The sequence below is a fragment of the Penicillium malachiteum genome, assembly GCF_028827825.1.
Source record: "Penicillium malachiteum strain IBT 17515 chromosome Unknown utg000005l:1.0-9002435.0:326005.0-9005861.0, whole genome shotgun sequence".
Lineage (NCBI taxonomy): Eukaryota > Fungi > Ascomycota > Eurotiomycetes > Eurotiales > Aspergillaceae > Penicillium > Penicillium malachiteum.
In genome coordinates, this window is record NW_026643099.1 from 1,022,324 (window position 1) to 1,037,776 (window position 15,453).

General features: G+C 45.5%; 5 protein-coding genes across 5 annotated transcripts; 4 read left to right on the plus strand and 1 right to left on the minus strand.

Annotated features, from left to right (window-relative positions):
• Nucleotides 1-1,490: 1,490 nt before the first annotated feature.
• N7483_010418 (integral membrane protein TmpA) lies at nt 1,491-3,017 on the minus strand (the record flags this gene model as incomplete). The annotated part of the gene is made up of 1 exon (XM_057093845.1): nt 1,491-3,017. One exon carries the CDS (start codon nt 3,015-3,017, stop codon nt 1,491-1,493), a length of 1,527 nt encoding a protein of 508 aa, XP_056939816.1.
• A 3,517-nt stretch (nt 3,018-6,534) lies between these two features.
• afeA (adenylate-forming enzyme AfeA) lies at nt 6,535-8,577 on the plus strand (the record flags this gene model as incomplete). The annotated part of the gene is made up of 3 exons (XM_057093846.1): nt 6,535-6,813; nt 6,948-8,071; nt 8,160-8,577. 3 exons carry the CDS (start codon nt 6,535-6,537, stop codon nt 8,575-8,577), a joined length of 1,821 nt encoding a protein of 606 aa, XP_056939817.1.
• Nucleotides 8,578-11,251: 2,674 nt separating this feature from the next.
• On the plus strand, nt 11,252-11,919 carry N7483_010420 (uncharacterized protein; the record flags this gene model as incomplete). The annotated part of the gene is made up of 4 exons (XM_057093847.1): nt 11,252-11,446; nt 11,474-11,520; nt 11,588-11,787; nt 11,888-11,919. 4 exons carry the CDS (start codon nt 11,252-11,254, stop codon nt 11,917-11,919), a joined length of 474 nt encoding a protein of 157 aa, XP_056939818.1.
• Nucleotides 11,920-11,935: 16 nt separating this feature from the next.
• On the plus strand, nt 11,936-14,130 carry N7483_010421 (KUP/HAK/KT family potassium transporter; the record flags this gene model as incomplete). The annotated part of the gene is made up of 8 exons (XM_057093848.1): nt 11,936-12,074; nt 12,127-12,172; nt 12,226-12,352; nt 12,469-12,635; nt 12,696-12,747; nt 12,801-12,956; nt 13,008-13,154; nt 13,207-14,130. 8 exons carry the CDS (start codon nt 11,936-11,938, stop codon nt 14,128-14,130), a joined length of 1,758 nt encoding a protein of 585 aa, XP_056939819.1.
• A 360-nt stretch (nt 14,131-14,490) lies between these two features.
• On the plus strand, nt 14,491-15,369 carry N7483_010422 (histidine phosphatase family protein; the record flags this gene model as incomplete). Its single annotated transcript, XM_057093849.1, has 4 exons — nt 14,491-14,545; nt 14,604-14,985; nt 15,040-15,249; nt 15,303-15,369. The coding sequence occupies 4 exons, from the start codon at nt 14,491-14,493 to the stop codon at nt 15,367-15,369; spliced, it is 714 nt and encodes a 237-aa protein (XP_056939820.1).
• Between the last annotated feature and the right edge of the window lie 84 nt (nt 15,370-15,453).

Here is a 15,453-nt window from a genome sequence, read left to right on the forward strand (position 1 = left end):
CCAATTTTCCATCCTACAAACTGCATCGACTCGGAAATATTCGGCCAACCTGAGCCACTTGGCCAGGTGTCAGTGGTTCGCGTTGTGGACCTTACTGCATGAATGGTTGCCTTTGCGGCTAATCATGAACCTCGCTCAGATCTATCCCTGTGCTGTCAAAACGTTAAGATTCGGAGCAGACCCCAAACTTGGACTCAACAACATATGTATGTCTGAGCCTTGTCCCGCGCCCAACTTGAACACACTGGCAGCCTGATCATCCCATGTTCCTGAGGTGGTTTCGAGGCTCATGCAGTTCTCAGCGGCACAGGGATCACAAGTTAGGTAACGATTGCGCTGCATGGCGGGACCAATGTAGCCGGGGTTGGTGCATCAATTCGACTACTGCAGCAGTAAGGCGGGGCTCAAGCAAGACAAGGTTTCTCGTAAGCAGGATGATGTCAATGATCAATTCAGTTTACGAGATGGTCAAGTTATTATGAACGAACGATCTATAGTAAGTATCATGATGTGAAGGATATGAAGTTAAAAAGTATAGATGCAATAACCAATAATGACAATTTCAAAGAAATTCCTCCGAAAACCACGTTCATGAAATATACTCCGGCGCAGTTTAGTGGAATATTTGGCCAATCAACGATTAGCCCCCTTTAATAGTGGATCCGTTCAATTTGGAATATGAATGTATGGGGCATCACATCCCACGCATAAGGTTGCGGAGTTCATTACCTGTCCATTGTTTGCATTTTGCCTTGATGTCATTCAGGGGTCATAGCGTTTGCAAATACGATTCCAAATTTCCTACAGGCTGGAGGGCTAGGAGAAAAGGGGGGGAATGAATTTTCATCTTTAATCTTCATGCAACCACCACAGGCCCTTTCTCCGAGTCTTTCTTACCACCCCTGAATTGTTGAACCTTTGGGGAAAAGACTGACTAACTATTCCGCTACGACGACAAGATGACTGAAAACGGCCCCAAGGCCATATTGAAATGGGGGTGGATACTAACCCTGGAAAGCAGGCGCTAAAGCTTTTAGCTGCGAAGGGTCCTCGGACTCGGAGTTTCAAGTGTCTGGATGACTCGGATGAGGATGACTCGGCAAAATAACATTCAAGCTTGGATCAAAAGAGCCTCAAGGTAAACATGACATGAGTTGAGCTTGCAAAAAATGAATCAATGACTAACATGATATGCTCAAAAAGAAATTCAAATCTCCCCATGGACGCCAACAAACCAGGATATAAAACTAGAACGGAAAAAAGCACCCGGTCACAAAGCAAACACACAAATAACTATATATTGAAAAGGAAACATGGACCCTTGCAAACATGGCACATCAATATCCCGAAAATTACCCAGAAACGCCGAGGGAAATGATTCCTAGTTCAGTCCCAACAAATCCACAGTGCGGGGATCAGACCATCCACTGGCAAATTGCAATCTGGAAAAGGATTCTACCCCACAGGGTGCGAGACATTTTTATTTTTTTTCAAGAATCGAAAATCGGCCCAAAGGCAGGGTAACCTCTCGCCTCAAGTTCATGAACAATTCGTCCAGTCAGCTTAGGGTTGCTAACCACACAGACCGCTTCAGCACCGAACTCCTTGAACTGACGTGCGATGATGGGTACCATATCAATACGACCCAATTGGTCAGTATCCAGAATGATGGGGTGTTCATCCATTTGATCCACAAGACGGAGAACCCCAGATCCATATGTTTTAAGTGGGGAACGGGTCTGCCACATCACTCGCAGCACGGGTCGGTTGTCATCGCCTAGGAATGACAGACATGGTCCGATGCCCGAACCAGTGGTCACGACAATAACCCGTTTGAACACTCGCATGGCATATGCAAAGCCAAAGATCAGCACACCACGCTTCCAGAAGTGCGTTGGCGGTTGATTGATGCTGTCACTCGTCCAATCACCGGCCTTGGAGACAAGGGTTGAGAAACTGGGCTGACCCTGGGTGCCCGACGGCAACGCATCAGGGAAAGTGGCGAACCCATGCCAGTCTCGAAGGGGATGCTTGGCGAGTTGAATGCCCTTGCCGAAAGAAGTTTGTTGATAGTCAAAGTGCAAGCGAACGGCATGGTTGGAAAGTTTCTCGGCACGAACCGGAACCTTGCGCAGCATCAACCAGGGCTGAATAATTGCGACAACGGTGATAAGGAGGAACCAGAAAGCTGGGAGCTGAACAAGGAAATTTCCGAGGGACATGTGCTCGGCCGAGCTGAACTCCTTAGCGAAGAGCATCAACAAGACCATGAACAGAGCTACGACAAGCCACCCCGAGAAACGGTGGATCAGTTCAAAATAATCGTGAAATTTAGTCCGAAATGTGGGATGGGCCACAACGGTGATCGCCAACAACAGAAGCAGAATGATGTAAGCCACTGCAACGGGGGCGGCTGAAATGCTGACGGCTGGTGCGCCGCTAGTCGGAGATGGCGTCCAGTACTGGTACGACATCAGGCCAACAAAGGCAATGTACCAGATTAACGAAGCAACTCCACACCCGCTATGAACGCCACCATAGTGGTAGACTTGCGCGGCCCATCGACGCAAGGTAATTGGTGCCGATCGCGGAATTGAACACACCACAAAGAAAATACTATTAACGACAAGGGGTTGTCGGGCGAGACCACAGGCTAGTAAATTGGCCGCCGTTGCATTGACCAGGGCAACTAGCTTGCGGTCCGTGAGCATGACAGCCACAAACACACCCACATTGGCCAAGAAGACCAGTGAGAAGAGCCGTCGATATATGGTAAGAATGGTAAAGCGCAATTGGGCGAAACGCCTCCTTTCTGGAAGAACCGTTTGGGCCTCAAGATCAGCCGGGGTCTGACCTGAGCCGCTGTCAATCGATGATCCCATAGACTTGGACAATGTTTTCTCAAGGTCCTTGGCGCCATCTGTGAGGGTAACCTCGCTGGAGGTGGGAGAACTAGGCTCCATCTTCACCACAGCGGGATCAGGTATGGCTATAATGGTTTTCTCCGAGACCGACATGTTATCCGTTTGATGAAGAGGAATGGTAAGAGGTCTGGGATGTTTCAAAAGATGACTGAATTGAAACGAAGCAGAATAGGTTGTCAACCAGACCAGATTACTCGGGGATCATCGAACAGGGTTGGAGGAGATTTGGTGAAGCAATGATAATGATGGATTATTTTTTTTTCTTGATAATCTTTGGGAAGGAACCTCGGAACTAAAGAGAAAATGGTACAAGTTGACCGGGGAGGAATTCACTCGTGGCAGATGGGACACGGACTCGGAGGGGACAGCTGATTATACCTTTTTTTTCTTCTCTTTCCTACTATGTAGGGATAGATTGGAGCCTTGAGTACAATCTAGCCCTATCTTCCCTTCTTTTGCATCGAGGGTATGTGATCCTGATTCCTTTCGCCAAAATGGATCCCCGAATAATAGAATGCATCATTCTTATTGGATTTAAGGTGAGTCTTTCCTTTTTGGATCTCCATTCTGCTTTCATCATACGCTTATTCCGGAAAGATGAATGAGAAGGTATGGTCACTCGCAGCTTGGCAAGATGGTGATCTCGATACGATTTGCTCCTTTTTTTTCTTTTCCCTTTTGTCCGATTTTTTATTTGTTTTTTTTTAATTCAAGTTTTATTTTCTTTTTGGGCTTCTATGGACTTGCCCAAGATTTGGCGTCGGTATATCCACCAATGCCCAACTATACTCAGTGTATGATGACACTATCGCCGGCCCAGATCTCCCTCGAACTACTGCAAGGCTTACTAGTGGGATAGGATTGATGTGGTTGCGAGTGTGGGCTGATAGCATCCACTTTCCGTCCACTTTCCGTACCCTTGCGTTCAGCTCCCGCTGTGATGAGCCATGGAATGGAGGGGGAATGGCGTCTTTGAGTGGAGATGAACAAATATTATGGGGCATATGCGGTATGCGGTATCCAACATAGCGTCTACGGTGTGGAAACATACTGAGCATCTGACGGTGGAAGCGGGATAGACCGGAAAGCCGTCCCCCATCGCTGGAGAAACCCCCCTCGTTCAGTTATTGAGATGTGACCCAATCAAGAGTGTTGCTCTCACGATCGACGACAGAAACGCCCTCGCTGCAAGTTGCCACAGGAATTCATATCTTATGGGGCTCTGTTTGGTTTTTCCATTGACTCTTTTGTCTGCAAGTTCAGACCGGACTCGTTCGGCCTACACATGATGACTCTGAAATATTGCTAATCTACTACTAATCTTCAAGTTTGCGCATCCATGAACCAAACTGTTGGAATCACAGGGATTGTTATTCAGGCGAAAGATCGACGAAACAAAACGACCATACAGCAAATCTACACGATCTAAGACAATGGCCTTCTATTCCCAGGAACGTGGCACCACTTCACATGTACCCTCGACCGGATGTCTTCCGTGAACCCCCTCACAGGATTTGAGGGAGATCGTTCTTTTTTTTGGTTTGAACTATTTTCTCATTTAGCTTTTTCAGCTTTTCAGCTTCTTGATTTTTGTTGGGAGCAGGATTTCCCACACTTTCTTTTTTAGAGCTGAGATCTTCTCATTTAGGTTGTTATGAGCTCCGCTTTTAACATGTACGCACAGTCGATCATTGTTTGCAGCGGGGGAAAAGAACTATTAGCTATGGAGACAAACTCCAGAGTTTTTCAAGTGTTTTCCTCCCATGAAAAGCCTCGAAAGCAATCCAGTGATGACGCTTGATGGATCAAGTGGGTCACCGACACCGAGGTCCTGAATCCTGAAAGTGCATTGCAGAACATTGCATCTGTGTGGCGCACGTTTTCACTAGTCAATCTAGATCTCAGATTGTTTCCCCATTTCTCCAAAAGGGGGGGGGTTTCCTACCCTGTCGTCACACGGAAGGGGTAAGCTTTCGATAGTGGACCGATTCTCCACTTTACCTCAGATCAGCTGGAGAGGGGACATGCGGGATTGGAGTTGGCCTGTCATTGATGAATGTCGGTCAACGAAACCATGGAAAACCGAGGGATCACTTTCTGATCCTTGACCCTTGGGTTGAGAGGCTGTCACGGCATGAGCCGAGTGGATCCCTCAAGATGCAAAAAGGTGAGAATCCGTGAGATGGGGAAAAAGAAAAAAAATCAACGGGATTTGCTTCTTTTTGTTGACCGAATTTACGATTGGTAGGTGAGCCGATATTCTGCTAATGCTTTTTTTTTCTTTTCTTTTTTTTCGTCTCTACATCATTGACACAGGATTGATAACCTGGAAAGATCTTTATCCGGTCTGACGGTTCAGCTCGTGGGAATTGCAGGTTCATGCATGCCCAATAAGCTATTGTAGAGATGCAGGGATTAAAGTGTAGAAAGTACATAAGCGCCGCTCAAAAATGGGGCGATTGATCTCCGCGAAACCCTGATACTAGTTAGTGGAAGTGGGAAGGCGATCCCGTGTTGATCCGAATCGGAGTTGATCAAGAGCTGATCAACTGTCATGATAATAATACTACGAAAGATGTAATCAAGTCAATGATTCAAATAACCCGGAGTGATTTCAGATTTCCGTAAAAAAAAAAAGCAAGGTGTTTTGTACCGAGGATGAGATCCGAGCTTGTGGCTCAGCTCAAAGATATTGAAATGAAAGTTAGGTACGGAGTAGTAGGAAAGGGTTTAGTGTACTATATGGTGCGCCACTAGTTTAGCGCGGGCTGAGAGACGAACTTGTTCTGGAGCACTGGAGCACATCACTCCATGACACATACATTTTTATTTCTTTTTCAAATATTATTTCTCCATTTTTGTATTTTTTGTTTGATTTTTTTTTCTTTTTCTATCTTTTTTTCTTTCTTGGGGTTTCTCCATTATTTTTATTTGATATTTTTTTCCCTATCATTTCCCCCATACTCCCACACTTCGTACTCCGTACTCCACGTAGGATGTCTTGGTCATTGCTTTCCCTTTACTCCGAAGTCCGTATTGATATCACATTCAATAAACCTGAGTCATAGACTTGACAATTGTATATTGATATTTATGTTTCACTGTTAAGAAAATAAAAGATACTACTCTACTCTAGAGTCTAGTCTACTCTAGTCTACTCTAGTCTACTCTAGTCTACTCTAGTCTACACTGTATAATCTGTAGTATAATCACCCCTTCGGGATCCCAGTACCGTGGGAGAACAAAAGAACAAGTGGGGCTGAAACTGATGACCTAATCATGAATTCCAAATATTCCAAATCAAATTGTCCACTCTTGATTCTTGTCCACTCTCGTTAACCCTTGTCCACCGACTTCTCTCGTGGCTCATTTCACGCAGGATCAAAGAATTCAAATCATAGTTAAAAAAATGTCTATATCTTCGGACAGGGTTCCCCCCTCCCGAGGGTTCATGTAATCTTCTCTATATCATTACCTTTCAATCATCATCTTCAATACTATTTATTAACTGTCTCATCCTACTTTTATTCTTCTACTCTGTTTCAAGTTCTGGTCTTTTCTTCCGATCGCCATTTATTATTCCCCCTTTAGCCCCCTACTCATAACCAGCATGGTTTACTGGGATGCCTCCGTACCTACAGTCTCAGACATGGACATTGACGCGATTGACCCTCTCCTCAATCACGATGTTTATACCGATCTCTTAACTTTTACCTTCTGTGGTCCCAATCCTTATAATCAAAATCAACCACTCTTTATTGATGCAGAGGATCCATCGCGTTCATTCACAGCCACTCAGTTTCATCAACTGGTTCGAACTTTGATCGCGGGTTTCAAGGCACATGGACTACAGAAGGGAGACTGTGTCCTCCTAAACTTGGGAAATAGTGTGAGTGGTCTCTTCTTTTCATCTGGATCAAGACTGGTGCTCGGAAATAAACAAATCATCTATTGAATCATTTATTGGGCAAAACCTCCATACATTTTAACATCGGTGATTGCTAATCATCCATTGTTGTACAGATCTTATATCCGGCTTTATTCTTCAGTATTATTGGTGCGGGTGGAGTGTACATGGGCTCTAACCCCCGCAGCCAAACTCAAGAACTCGATCATATCATTTCTCTCGCCGAGCCCAAATTCATCTTCACAACCCGCGATGCCTTGCCCATGGTGCAAAAGATCGGTGCCACCCGTGGCATCCACCCGTCTCAAGTATGCGTCGTCGATGAACGAGCCATAGACAATTGTGCCCAGCTCTTCGTGTCGTACGAAATGGGTTACCCAACTGTGCCTGAGGTTCTAGCCATGAACAACGAGAGTCCGCATCTCAACTTCCCTAACTTACTCTGCTATGGCCAGAGTGACTGGCTTGTGTTTACCGATCCCATGCAAGCGCAAACCACACCCGCCGCCATGTTCTCCACCAGCGGAACCGGTGGACTTCCCAAGGCAGCGATCCTCTCTCATCATGCAATCATCTCTCATCATCGAACTATCCAGTACGACGTGCCCTTCCCGGTTAGCCGCTTGATGTCGCTGCCCATGTTCCATATGTTTGGAGCACTATGGACCCACCTGTTCCCCGTCCGCTACGGGCATCCCGTCTTTGTGCTGCCCCGGTTCGAGCTGAAGCAGTTCCTCGCGACTATTCATCGTTACCAGATTTCCGAAACATACCTGGTCCCTGCCATTGTGCACTCGATCAACCAGTCCAACCTTCCAATCGCCGACTACCTGGCTTCTCTGCGGTACGTCGGGGTCGCGGGCGCACCCATCGATGCGCAGTCTATGCTACAGTTCCAAAGCCTCCTCCACTCGGAAGCATACGCGGCCCAGTTGTGGGGTATGACTGAAGTGGGTGTTATCTTCCAATGTCGCTATGGTCAACGTAACAACCACGGTAGCATTGGTAGCCGTCTGGCTGGGTATGATGTGCAGCTGGTTGACCATGAGGGTCAAATCGTTCAGAATGATGACCGCGCCGGTGAGCTTTATGTCCGTGGTCCTGGATTACTCCTGTCATACAAGGGTCGCACAGATGCCAAGGAACAAGGGGGATGGTTCCGTACGGGCGATGTTGCGTATGTGAAACACGGCTACTATTATATTGTTGGACGGACAAAGGAATTGATTAAAGTGCGAGGGTAAGTGAATCCAAACCCCATGAGAGAGAGATGTGGAATACATTGAAACCGAGCGATATGCTAACAATATCATTTTTACTTGGTTCAGATGGCAAGTGGCACCTGCTGAAGTTGAAAATGTCCTTCTCCAGCACCCCGGAATTGTCGATGCCGCCGTGACCGGTATAGATCGAAAAGATGGTGGCGGCGAGGTACCTCGAGCCTTTATTGTACGATCTCGCGACCCTACTGTGAAACGACCCACCGCCGAAGAAGTATATAAGTTCGCACGTGAGCGACTCGCAAGCTACAAAGCGCTAGACGGCGGCGTGATCTTTGTTGAAGAAATCCCTCGTACAGCTAGTGGCAAGATCCAGCGTTTCAAGCTTTCCCAAATGAACAGCTACCGGGAAATGGTTGCCTCCCTTCTTTCTCGCTTTGAAGGTGAGGGAACTCCAGCCCGTTCCTTACCCACCAGCGCGGACGTACCCGTCGGTATGCCACCAGAGGGACGAGTTACCGTCTAAGACCAAGCGGGAAACAAATCTCACGAGCGTCTTCTTTTTTTGCACGTTTTATTTGCAAAGCATTTTTCTAATCGCATTTCCTGATACAGGCACATTAAGGAGTTGGCGGTTCTTTTTCACTGGCGTTCTTAGAAAATTCGGGTCTGTTTTCGGTATACTTTCGGGTGGCGCACGGTCGACCATAATCTCATGAAACTTCTGCTACATCAAGTTCATCAAGTTCATCAATTCACGACGATGGGAAATTTTCTCGATCTTCCCCATGATTACCACTTATACCGAGGGTGGCTTTGGTTTGATTTTTGGTCTTTTCTTTTTTGATCTGCATTTTCATCACATTTGCTCTATTTGTGTCAATCTATTTTCGCGATGGCGTCGATTATGGCTGGAGGCCGGGGTTCATTTAGTTTACGATTTATGCAAGTCACTTAATCTAGCCAACTTGAACATTTGAATCTTCAGTGCATACGAGTAACAGTCATGCTTGGCATCAATCATTTGAAGAGTACCAATTGGGTTTATAACACTCTTTTATGACCTATAATCATCGAGACCGCATGCATCATGATGCAAAAGATCCATCCTTATAACGGAGTACTCTGTACCCCGTACTCCGTCTATAATCTATAATTCCTTTTAAGGACTCCAGGCATCACAATTAACCTTGGGCAGGAATTCTGAGATGCCAATGTGCTGCGCACTTTCTCCGTGCATTTGCATCAAGACTGAGACACAAGAAAAAGAAAATGCTATTGCGTGGCCAGCTGCATATCCTTCCACGCGGCCCGAAAGCGGCGATTTGATCGGCTTCGTGTGACGCCGATGGGTCTGGATCCCGGTATTTAATTACCCTTGAATATCCGAGTCTTATATCACGAAATTAATTACATATTTTCTTGTTCTCAGGGCGATGGAATTGTTTATTTTAACTCCCGTAATACATTTGGAATAGCAACAATTACATATCAGTCAGGCACCTATAGGTGAGTTTGTCGAAATCTCACATCAAGTTCCCGACCGTAGTATTAGTATCTTGGCTTCTCCCCGTTGTACGACATTAATTCCTAATCTTATCATTTGAAATTTGAAAAGTAATTCATTTCAGCTGAACGGTATCTGAGCATCATCTTGTACTCCGTACACATTTAATCAATAGTCTCTCAGGCTCTACCTTGGTTGCCGAGGTTATCAACTTGAAGGACTGGCGGTGTACTATATCCACTTGGGCATGATCTGATAGAACATTTTCTTCAACATTTGAACTCGTCTATTCAATGTTCCCAAGCCCTCTTCGCTAATTCAAGTCGCATGGACCCAACAACCTGGGTGAGTATTGCCAACCGCATATAATATATGTAGCAGCCAAAGAAATACTCATGAGTACTCCCCGGGGCCGTACACTGCGTCCAACTCCATGTCTATGCAGGGTAACGTTGGTGCATCATGTATTATGTTTGTAAATGCCCTCAAGTGCTTCAGTCACAGTGTTCAAAATGTTATTACAGCCCTACCACTGGCACACACATCCGCATTGGGTTTTCTGTGCTTCATACATACTTCCAATGTTCAGGCTTCTTAACATCTGAACACCAGTATGCAAAGAAACCCTCGATCGATCGATCTTGTACATATCCCGTAACAGTTGAATTGCATGGAGCATTTGAGAGCGGAGCCTCCTCTATGCTTGTCCATACTTGGAAGCCCTGGAGGGAGATCAGCAACTGGAATTTGTCATGTTGGTGCCCGAAATATGAGGTATTAACTCTAGCCTGAGGCACCAGAGCAGTGATAGACATGAATATCGATGGAAATGGCCATTCACAGGATTGGTCAAATAGTACTCCCGTATGAAGTTTAACTTGATGAGCTTGAAATCACCTGATGTACTCCATTCAAGTCAATTTCAACATTAGGAGCAGATGCAATCCAGGCCCAAGATTTCGCAACCACTGATCACCACCTCAAAGGACCAAATTATCAATAACGAGCAGTCATATCATTCATCATGAAATTTCCTTATCAGTAACATTAATTGAAAATGAACTTATTGGAGTAGGAATAGAAGTGTTAGACGGCGGATACGGGTGTGGCGTTGAGATTGTATGGGGAGGATAATTGCCTCGTACAACAAGTTCCCCGCTAATGCAGTGATGAATCCGAGCTTAGATTACCTACTTTGTCCAAAGCTCAAGACAAGATCAGGCTCAGCCTCTCATCCTAGCTCTTGAACCAATCAAAATTGAAATTCCTTATCTACTCCTTCAAGTTGTTCGTTCAAACACTAGGAACTCTTTTCTACTAATAGATCGAGATGCCATTTCAGGATTCGGAGTGTTATACGAGATATTTGTTTGCTACCTCTCGCCTTATTTCCCGTAATCTTGCATCTGACGTACAGATCTATAGTAATTTCAAGAATCACCACGTGGGATGCGTGGTACAGATCTCAGCTGCTATGGTGTTTGATATCCCTCAAATGATTAAGCATGAGGATCGAATTCCTATGAAAGGACAGGCCTCCCTGCTCCTGTATCTGACTTTTGCTTTACTGGGACTACTATCCTCTTGATTTTCTCTCATATTCTCTCTCATACTTTCTCTCGCCTTTTATTTATACCTTGGTTTTACTCCTCCTTTTCATTTGCACCCGGACTGAGGTCACTTAATACCCACGATGTCAGACGGGGAAAAGTCAACTGAGATGCTGGAGACCCCACAAGAGGTCAAAATGCTGAGTATCAGCCCCTCCTCCATCCAGCGAGGTCCCGTTGAAACCAACCTCGAAGCAGAAGAACCCCACGAAGTGGACATCGACATGACATCACTTGCCGAGGGCAAAATAGACGAGAGAGACCTTCGGAAGAAACAAGTATGTCTGCTTCCTATCTTCTACTAGATTTTTTCTGACTGTCTGAAGGTCTTTGGCGGTTGGAAGCTGGCATGGTATGTCACAAAGAAACTATCAGACATCGCATTAGAAGTTATTATGATACTAAATCAATGGATATAGGCTAGCTTATCAATCCCTCGGTGTCATCTACGGCGATATCGGTACCAGTCCTCTTTACGTCTTCTCGTCTACATTCACCAGTGAGCCAAGTTACGATGATGTCCTTGGCGCTGTATCTCTTGTGATCTGGGCTCTCACCATCATGGTCACCATCAAATATGTCTTCATTGTTCTGTTGGCAGATGATGAGGGTGAGGGTGGTACCTTTGCTTTATACTCTCTTCTCTCCAGATATGTACGTTACATGCAAAATGCACCCCTTCAATCTTGGAAGAATCCGAATATTTTGATTTAATACAGAACTATCAACAGGCCAACCTCGTGCGATATGACCCTCGGTATTCCAACATGGTCCGAATGCAGCGGCACGCTACGAATGACTTGAAGAAACCCAACTTGATAACTCGCAGCTTCATTGAAAAAAGCACTATTGTCAAGTGGATGCTCAAGGTGATTGGAGCTTTTGGTGTGGCCTTGCTGCTGGCTGGTAAGTTTTATCATGACAACTTTTGCTTGTTCAATTTAATAATGCTCTGCAGATGGAGTTCTCACTCCCGCTCAGTCTATCCTGGGTGCAATTCAAGGGTATGAAAAGAAGATACCCGATATTTTATGAACAATAACTGATTCTTTTTTAGAGCAAGCGTTGTCAACCCAGACATTTCTACATCGGTGATTGTTGGCGCTTCGTGTGCCATCTTGGTACTAGTATTCATCATCCAACCGCTTGGAACCAGCAGAATTGCGAGTACCTTTGCTCCAATTGTAATCCTTTGGATGCTCTTTAACCTAACTTTTGGAATTTATGTGAGCAAGAAACTATCCAAGATACATGTGGAGTTACATTTGAGGTTGACTAATATCGGTATTTTCTATTGCAGAACCTCGTCAAGTACGATGCCTCGGTTTTCAAAGCCTTCTCTCCGTACTTCGCCGGAGCATATTTGGTGCGAAATAAGAATGCGGGATGGATGTCTCTGGGTGGTATCCTGCTCGCCTTTACCGGTGTGGAAACCATGTTCGCGGATTTGGGAGCTTTCAGCCGCAGGTGAGACTCCCCGTTTATCTTCTTAAATTGAATGCCACAAACTCATACCTTTCTTCACAGAGCCGTCCAGCTCTCATGGCTCTGCTTTGTCTACCCATGCTTGCTGATTTCGGTAAGTTCTCTCTACTCGGCACAAGTTGGAGCATGAAGCTAACGTAAAATCAGTACATCGGCCAAGGAGCTCACATAATTGTCCACCCAAGTGCTTATGCCAATCCATTCTACTTGACCGTTCCACCTGGAATGTTATGGCCTAGTCTTATCGTGGCAGTTCTGGCCTGTATTGTCGCGAGTCAGGCAGTCATCACTGGATCGTATCAAGTTTGTGTTAGCTCTCTCCAACGTTTATACAAATCACTTACCAAGCCATAGTTACTGTCCCAAATCATGAAACTCTCCTACTTCCCTCAGGTGAAGGTCTATCACACGTCAAAGAGCTTCCACGGTCAAATCTACATCCCATTAGCAAACTGGCTGCTAATGATCGGAACAATTATCGTGACTGCAGTCTACAACAATGTACGGATCCTCCACCCCAATGCCAAATATTATTTTCACTAACTTTCCATAGACCACCCGTATTGGAGAGGCATACGGAACATGCGTTATCCTAGTCTCCTTCCTGACAACCTGCATGGTAACCATCGTCGCACTTATTGTCTGGAGACTACCAATCTGGATTGTTCTCCCTATATTCGTGGTATTCGCTCTATGGGATGGAATGTTCCTATCAGCCGCTTTAAGCAAGGTTCCCAGCGGAGCATGGTTCACCCTCATGATCGCAATTGTATTGACCTGCATCTTCATGCTCTGGCGCTACGGTAAAGAAGAGCAATGGAAGGCCGAGGAATCCGACAACCTCCCCCTTTCGCAAACAGTCACCCTTCACCAAGATGAAATCTGCCTCAAGACCGAAAAAGGAAGTGCGCAAATCTCACCCATCCGAGGTTTGGGAATCTTCTTCGATAAATCAGGAAGTTCAATCAATGCCCCGACTGTCTTCCTGCACTTCTTACAGAAATTCAACGCCATGCCGGAAGTTACTGTTTTTCTTCATCTACGACCTCTTTCAATCCCTACTGTTGCACCTGAAGAGCGATACGCAGTGACGTTATGTTCCACTCGAGATGAGAACGGAAATAAGAAGGTGATTCCGAATTGTTACCGCTTGATCGTGCGACATGGATATACAGATGAGATTATTACGCCGGATCTGGGGGTACTCGTTCACGATATTCTTCGCGCGTTCCTGAAATTGCATGACAGGTCTAGCGAGGAGGATAGAGGGATTGCTGCTTTGACTCGAGCTTCGGAGTCACAGGTTATTTACATTGTTGGTAAGGAACAACTCAAGGTTACTGCCAACAGGAATTATTTCCGTCGTGCGGTTCTTTGGGTTTTCTTGCTATTCAGAGCATCAAGTCGCAATAAGGTGCAGAATTTGAATGTTGAGACAGAGCGGGTGGTGGAGGTTGGGTTTGTTAAGACTATGTGAGCCCCGGAGGCATTTCATTGAAAAATAATATCAGATGGTCTAATAGTACTATCTATTGAATTCAAAGGAGTCAATATTCAATTGTTCCATTCAATTGTTCTCAAGGGCTGCGTATATGTAGATTTAGATATCTACGTCAATGGAGTCATTCTTGGGCTAACCCCCAATCCCGCTTACCGGTGAAGATCAAGATTAACTTGAAATCGGGAAACCCGGCACCGACTAACCGGAACTTCTTCTCCTCTAATTAAGAATATCACATTCAAGCTTATTCCAACAATCCAACCCATTCTCTTGAATCACAGCATTGATCACTATCCCACTATCAAAGATCCGTTCCAACCCCTCCATTACCCCACAATGCCACTCGCAGACCAAGACGCAGGCACACCCCGGGTATTCCTTTACCGACATGGTAAACCAAACCCAGCTTAACACATATGAAATATTAGAACTCCCACTAATTATATCAGGCCAAACTGAATGGACCAAGAATGGCCGATACACCGGTACTACCGATCTATCTCTTACAGCTCATGGCGAGAAACAAGTTCTCTCATCGGGCAAGATAATCGTAGGAGCGGGTAAATTAATCGACCCAACCAATCTGGCCAGAGTGTACATAAGTCCTCGCACACGCGCAAAGGAAACATTTGAGCTTGCGTTCGGCGAAGCTGAAAGACAAGTGTTAAACGAGGCGCAGAAGGTATCCGAGAATGAGGAGCGGATCCGAGAGTGGACGTATGGCTTGTATGAAGGGATGATCACGAAGGATATTCGGGCGCTGAGAAAGGAACGTGGTCTTGATACTGAGAGACCCTGGGATATTTGGCGCGATGGATGTGAAGAAGGAGAGTAAGTTGATCCATTTGAATAATTTGCGGGACTCCTTATTGATGTACTCTGAAGATCGGCACAAGAGGTTACTGCCCGAATTGATAGCTTGATTGCTGAGATTCGTGGTATCCAGAAGGATAGTATGAATGGGGAGGGCTCTGCTGATGTTGTGCTTGTTTCGCATGGTCATTTCCTTCGTGCGTTTACGAAGCGATGGCTTGGGTATCCTATGGAATTTCCATTGGCGTTGATGCTTGATCCTGGTGCTGTTGGTGTTCTGAGGTAAGTTTTCCTTTCTTGAAGATTGGAGCTTGGTTAAAAATGGGGTTCTTTAGTTATCAACATCACAATATTGGTGAGCCTGCTATGTTGGTTGGATATGGCTTTCCCCTGGGAGAGTGAAAATGTAGCTTTTTGAAATGCAGTGATATCCGACTCGAGTTCAAATAGATTGGTAAAGGGATGGAATTACTGTTAAATAGGCAT